This window comes from Camelus dromedarius, chromosome 5, assembly GCF_036321535.1.
Source record: "Camelus dromedarius isolate mCamDro1 chromosome 5, mCamDro1.pat, whole genome shotgun sequence".
NCBI lineage: Eukaryota > Metazoa > Chordata > Mammalia > Artiodactyla > Camelidae > Camelus > Camelus dromedarius.
The window spans coordinates 29,910,941-29,917,728 of record NC_087440.1 but is presented as its reverse complement, the minus strand read 5'-3'; the positions used below and the strand labels follow the sequence as shown (position 1 = coordinate 29,917,728).

The window sequence follows — 6,788 nt, the reverse complement described above, 5'->3', positions numbered from 1 at the left end:
TTTTCACTTCCCAGAGTGTGGTGGCGGTCGCAGCCAGGTCTTCACTGGAAAGTTTTCCATAGGCTTCTCTCCTAACAGTTTTACCACCTACCAACTAATTTCTATCTGACTTAGTAATTTCACTCATGATTATGAAAGAATGACTTTTCTAATTGTATTATTTTTTCATATTTATTAGTGATTGTTCTTCTCTAAAGAAGAACTTCCAGCGAGAGATAAATTAGGAGCTGGGGTTAACAGATACACCCTACTGTATATAAAATAGATAACCAACAAGGACCTACTGTATAGCAGAGGAAACTATTCAACATCTTATAATAACCTGTAATGAAAAAGAATATAAATCTGTATGTATATGTATAACTGAATCACTTTGCTGTACACCTGCAACTAACACAACATTGTAAATCAACTATACTTCAATAAAAATAAATTTTAAAAAAAAGAACTTTCCCTTATCACATGAAAGCTATTTGGTTACCCTGAAATATAGTTCCTACAGGCGAGGCAAAATAAATGTGCAATTCTTATATTTTAATTACCAATTTTCCTATTACGAGATTGATTCAGAATCAGTAGGGAGAGAGGGAGCTTTGTCTTTTCACTGATGTACCCCGAGTGTCTGGCACAGGTATGTGTTCAATAAATATTTGTTGAATGAAATAATACGTGAATCATAAAATTCCCTACAGGAGGTGACAAAAATCCTATCTAGTAGGTGGCTGGGGACATCAAGTCTTAGTACAACCATGAGTCAGGATCCTGGGTCCTGTACTCAAGGAGTTTTCATAAGGGAAGCTAATAAGCATGCTTGTCCCTTGGTTAGTGCTGTTGGCTAATACAGGTCCCACAGGGCAAGAGCAGCGTTCTTTCCAGATCCCCTTGGGTCCCTGGGAGGAAGAAGAAACTGTAATAATGGCTAAGTTGGATTTCTCCCCAGCTTAGCAGGGCAGAAGATACAGAATTAGTCTTCACTTGCTATAGAAGTGATAGGTGATGTAAATTTGCTTGCCCAAGTTTGTAGAATAAGACCTATATCCGTTACGTGGCAAAATATTTGTTACTTACAATACTTCACTGATTTTTCAAAAGTGAATCAATGCTCAGGAAGGGTCCTTATTTGGTCCCAGGGTGCCTGATGTGAAGGTAGGGGGCACGGAGGGGCAGGTGGAATCCAGGAGACACGGAAGAGCTGGCACCACTGAGAGGGGAGGCTCCCAGGACAGAGGTGGAGAGAGACAGGAGAGTTAAAAGGGAACTTTGGGGGGTTTTACAGCTGATGGAGATTTTAAACACTAGTTTTGCATTATTGTTTGTGTGACATCCTATACTCTATATCCAAGAAAGCTTCAGTGGTGTCTATTATTTGCTAAAACTTTGTGGAATTGTATTTGCTTGGGGACATCTGGCAAAGTGGTGTGCCCTCTCTTCTGTTTGTCTATTGCTGCATTACAAATCAGCCCAAAATGGTGGGTGACAACAATAGTGACTTTATTTGGTCCTGAATCTGGAAATGGACTGGGCGCAGCTAGGCAGTTCTTGCTCGAGGTCTCACACATGGTTTTATTCACAGGGATGGAAGCAGGAGAAGGAATTTGGGCATCTCTCTCCATGTGGCCTTGCCCTGTGGTGGCCTCAGCACAGTCAGCCCTCTACATGGCACCCAGAGCCACTGTCCTAGGAGAACCACAGCCTGTCTCAGAGGCCACACTACGCTTGATCAGGGGGGCAGGCACAGAAGCCTCCCAGGTTCTTAGGAGGACAGAGACTCTGCCTCTTGCTGGGGGAGTGGCAAGGTCCTGGAAGAGACTGTGCGATAGAAGGTACTTTGTGGCCATTTGGGGGAAAATACAATCTGCTCCATGGCTTTACAGTGAATGGGGCATTGGGCAGTTACAGAAGCTTGCCAGGGTAGCCAACCACATCCCTAGGATGTGAGCAACCTCTGGTTTCCCGTGGGAGCTGGAGCAGCTGGAGCTCTTTGAGCGTCTCTCTGTCTCCATGTGTTCTCTCCACTGGTGGCCTCAACACAGTCAAGCTTCATATGTGGCAGCTGAAGGTATCCGGAGTGAGTGTCCACTTCCTCAGCTGTCCCTCCGAGGCCGCTGCCTGGGCTCAGACAAGACTGGAGCTGGCTAGCTTTCTAGCAACCCTGGAGTAGAGCACTGTACAAAATGAATCATTAATGGAATTACTAATGTCAGTTTACATCCTGACACTAATACTAGTTTCCTGCAGTCTTCTGCCTCCTTCCGATGGCTGATCTAAGGCTCAGCAAAGGGAGGGTGGTGGGAATTTTAGGTCAAATGCAGCCATCGGGAAATAGGCCCAGGTTCTCCCTCCCTGTCCTTCTTTTTCTTCCTTTCCCTCCTCTTCCCTTTCCCCTCCTCCTCCATCTCCTTCCTCTTCTTCTCTTCCTCCTCCTCCCACCCTCCCTCCTTCTTTCCTTCTTTCCTTCCTTCCTCCCTTCCCACCTCAGGTGCACAGAATTGGGTTTATCGTATTCTGTTTGTGGCCCATGCTAGGTCTCTCTTTTGCATTGTTCAATTTTATTTTTCCTTTTATTCCTTATCCCTGTTTCTATTTTTCTCATCTCATGGGCAGCTGTCCCAGAGTATTTAATCCACATTCTTCCACCCTATTTATATCTTGGATGTCCTTGGAAAATAAGTTGTATTATTTTGGAGCATGCATGTTTTAAATTTAAATCAACTGGAAATGATTTTCGTTGTTTCTTACTTATTTTTTTTTCACACACCAGCATGTTTTCTGAGTTCTATGCATGCTACTATTTGTAAATCTAGCACATTATTTGAAGCTGCTTTATATTATTTTATGCATGGAACACATCTTCACCTGTCCATTCCTTTCATGCTGGACACTTAAGTTGCCTCCTAGCTCTTTTCTGCTACTAATCATGCCATGATGAACATCCCGGCACACACTCCATCCAGAGGAGCTCTGTTGGAGTGCATGCCCAGGCTGGGATTACAAAGTCTCAGACTATATACATTCGTAATTTCATCCAGTACTTCCAGGCTACTTTCCTATATCGCCACACCAGTTTTCATGCCCACTGACATTTTTCCAGCACCTGATATTAGTTTGTCTAATTGTTGATAATCTGATGGTTATAAATCGATATTTCTTTGTTATGTTAATTTCCATGTATTTGACGACAAATGAAGTTAAGCCTTGTTCATCATCCATTTTGGCTTCTTCTAAAATTGACTTTTCATAACGTTTGATAATCTTTTCTCTTCTGGAGTTTTCTGTCTTTTTGTTGTTGATATGAAGGAGTTCTTTATATCTAGATGTTAATCCTTAGTTGGTTTTAGGCATTACAAATGTTTTCTCCAAGGCTGTCAGCACTGTTTAACGTTTGAACTCAGCCTCAACTCTATTTTGGGAGGGTAATACTCTGAAATGTTGAGAAGGGTTTAGCTGCCTCAGTTGAGGATAAATTTTGTAACAAAGCTTGACTCCTTGCTTGTAAACTTAGTATAATATCTGTAATTTAGCTACTTGGAGGTCCTGGCAGAAAATATTGAACAAGTTACAATATATAGATATAATTCTTTTTATGCAATAGAAATGTTTCTGAAAGGTGGTGTACAAATCAAAATTTAACTGAAAAGTTCAACAATTAGTGATGCACTTTTATCTTTGTGGCATTTTGCAACACATCCAAAACAGAACAGTTTGAATTGTGAAAGAACAGCTAGGATGAAAGTTTTTGGAAAGTAAATAAATAACCTCCTGGTTGTTCATTTTCGTGGTCTGGAATTATGCTTCTGATTTTGTTGCATAGAAAGAGATATATTCGTTGAAATCTTTTCCTGGATTCTCTGTCCTTTCTAGATCATTTTTAACTCCCAGATCGCTTTCTTCTTACCAAAGACATAGATACATACAAAGGAGACTATGTAGCTGTCTTTCCAAAATAGAAATCATTTCAGGGCAAAGAGTGATAAAATTAAATCCATTTTCCCTGTCCTATGTCAAAGACAGGGAGATGATGGCAACAAAAAGAATTCTATCATCTCAATACCTGAGCCACTATCTTTTAACCAAGCCCTCATCGACTAATTTTCAGTGTAGATCTTCCAAGTACGTTATAATTCAGTGGCTCCTAAATTTTGCTGCTTATTAGAATTACTGGGTATATAAAAATAGATAAAAAAAAAAACAATTTCTTCTGCACAGCACAAGGAACTATATTCAATATCTTGTAGTAACTTTTAACGAAGAAGAATATGAAAATGAATATATGAACATATGTGCTGTATACCAGAAATTGACACATTGTAACTGACTATACTTTAATTTTAAAAAAATGATTTAAAAAAGAGAATCACTGGGGAAGCTTTTAATAATTTCAAAGCCCTAGTCTTAACATCAATTAAAGCAGAATGCCTCAATGTGGCATTAAAAAATGCCTTGGAAATTCCAATGTTCAGTAGAATTTGGAAACCATTGCCATGCTCTCCAAGAGTCCAGGGCTTTATCAAGACTGATGTCAATGTCAGGGAATTGTTTCAGCTCTGTCCTGGGCACCACGTGGGAATGACACTGGCTGAAACTGGAGTTCAGGTGTTACAAGCACCGAGAAGTTGAGAGTCTTATTGCTCTTGCCATCTCTCATCTTCCCCTGAGACTTTCAAACTTTCATAACTCTCCATTAATGAAATGGAAACAATAGCTATTTCACAGGTTTGCATAAAGACTGATGAAAATATGGGAAATAGTGCTGTGTGTGGCACCCTTCAAGACTTAAATATTTTGAAAAGTCCATGCTTGTTTAGTGAGGACACGTTCAGGACCTGCCTTACCCAAAAGTCATTTCTCTTCCTTCCAGAAGGCAGCCAAGCACACTCCCCGGCACGCCCCTCCCTTTCTGCTCTTTCCACATTGGCCCTCCCCACACTCAGCTGGCTCCCTACCAGTTACTGTCTGCGAACAGTGAGACACAAAGGACTTTCTCAGATCCATGATCAAAAGGATATGTTACCTGGGAGAGCTACAGCAAAACGGAAAGGTGAGAGGATCCAGCACAGAGTCAAGCGGGGTCAACAGGAGGAGAGACTGGGAAGGAATTGGGAAGAATGGATTAGTGTACAGCTAAGGGCATATTGAATTGGGTGGAATTAAGGTTAAGACAACTATGGGAAAGAAAGTCATTCAGCAATAGGAATAAAATAATCAGGAATGGGTACTTTTTAATACCTTCTGTATGTTTGGCTATATGTTAAGCCCTCTGACAGATTCAGGAGAAATAGATGACACACCTGCTATCAAGGAGATTGTGGAAGCCAACAAACACAATACACCAGGAATAATTAGAGTTCAGTGCCAAACTCTGAGAGCTAAAATGATCAGAAAGGGCTTTCTTGGGAAGCTGAACCTTCTGCTGGATCTTGCAGGGTTAGCATGATTTCATTAGCAGAGAGAAGGAAATAAAATATCCAAAGGATGGGGGAGCAAAGTCAAGGGACTGGGCTGGCAGAATCTGATTACCTTCTGATACTTTGTCTCTTCTAACTCTACAGGAATTAGAGCAAAAGATGTGAAGGACCTCTTACCCCTGATGCTACTAATGGTGATAATTTTCCTGTTGCTTCTGTTCTGGGAAAATGAGCTGAATGAGGACGTAGTGGCAATGACCATAGAGCATCTGCATGTGGACTACCCTCAGAGTGACGTTCCTGTAAGGTACTGCAACCACATGATCTTAGAAAGAGTCATCAAGGAACCCAACAACACCTGCAAAAAGGAGCATGTCTTCATCCATGAGAGGCCTCGAAATATTAATAGTGTTTGCAATTCTCGCAGGAAGGTGGCTTGCCAAAACCATTCCACCACTCTGTGCTTCCAGAGTGAGAACAAATTCAAAATGACAGTCTGTAAGCTCACTGAAGGCACCAGATATCCTGCCTGCAGTTACCACATTTCCCCCATAGAGGGGTTTATTGTTGTCACTTGTGATGGCATGGGGCCAGTTAAAATCCAGAGATATGTTGAATAACATGGGACCAGCACCTGGGTCTGCCATCTCTGGTCTCCTCTCTCAGAGGCACTGGTGCTGGCTCTTCCGAGGCGCACCTGAACCGTGGACATGGGGTAATGCCTTGAGTGAAATAGGTAGCTGCTGGTAATGCATGTATCCTTCCAGTTTTGCTGAGCTGTAATCTTTTTTATTCAGCTTCAATAAAAATTTACTGAATTAAACCATAAACTCTACATGTGTTTTAATTCCTTGTCCTTTTTCTTTGGGTCATTTGATGAGAGCCAACACTGAATCCCACACAGGACTGAGATGAGGTAAGGTGAGGGAAGGACTCACTTCATATGCAAAATTTAAGAGGCACCAAAAAACCCCGAGGCATATAGATAAATATTTTTAAAATAATATTTTTAGAAATGAAAATTAATTCAAATATCCCTGATGAACACAGTAGCTGAATTTTAAATCAAGACCCAATGTGACAGGGTTGGATTTACGATGAAGCAGGGTACACGGGTTGTGCCAGTACAGGGTCAGATCCTGTTACTTAAAATTTTGATATTTGTTCAACAGGGATTATTTTACATTAAACTGATTTTTAAATGTTGCAACAAAACATTATTTATTTTGACTGTTGGGCTTTTAAAATTTTGTAACTGCAGCGAGGACCTCATTCATTCCACACTAACCCCAGACTTGATCCTGGATGTAGAGGCAGTTGGGGTCATGCCTAAAGATCTTCTCTAAAGATGGTGTATATAACTCAAGTTGTTCCTACTCAGCG

General features: G+C 41.1%; 1 protein-coding gene across 1 annotated transcript; it reads left to right on the top strand.

Annotated features, from left to right (window-relative positions):
* The first annotated feature begins 4,962 nt into the window (after nt 1-4,962).
* On the top strand, nt 4,963-6,150 carry RNASE12 (ribonuclease A family member 12 (inactive)). The gene is made up of 2 exons (XM_010990218.3): nt 4,963-5,038; nt 5,550-6,150. Exons 1-2 carry the CDS (start codon nt 5,005-5,007, stop codon nt 6,023-6,025), a joined length of 510 nt encoding a protein of 169 aa, XP_010988520.1. The 5' UTR covers nt 4,963-5,004; the 3' UTR covers nt 6,026-6,150.
* The last annotated feature ends 638 nt before the right edge of the window (nt 6,151-6,788 follow it).

What these genes read in the sequence shown, in the direction of transcription:
- RNASE12 (XM_010990218.3), top strand. Translation starts at nt 5,005, where the DNA reads ATGTTACCTGGGAGAGCTACAGCAAAACGGAAAG. An exon ending in AGCTACAGCAAAACGGAAAG is followed by an intron (nt 5,039 to 5,549) that starts GTGAGAGGATCC and finishes CTAACTCTACAG; the next exon opens with GAATTAGAGCAAAAGATGTG.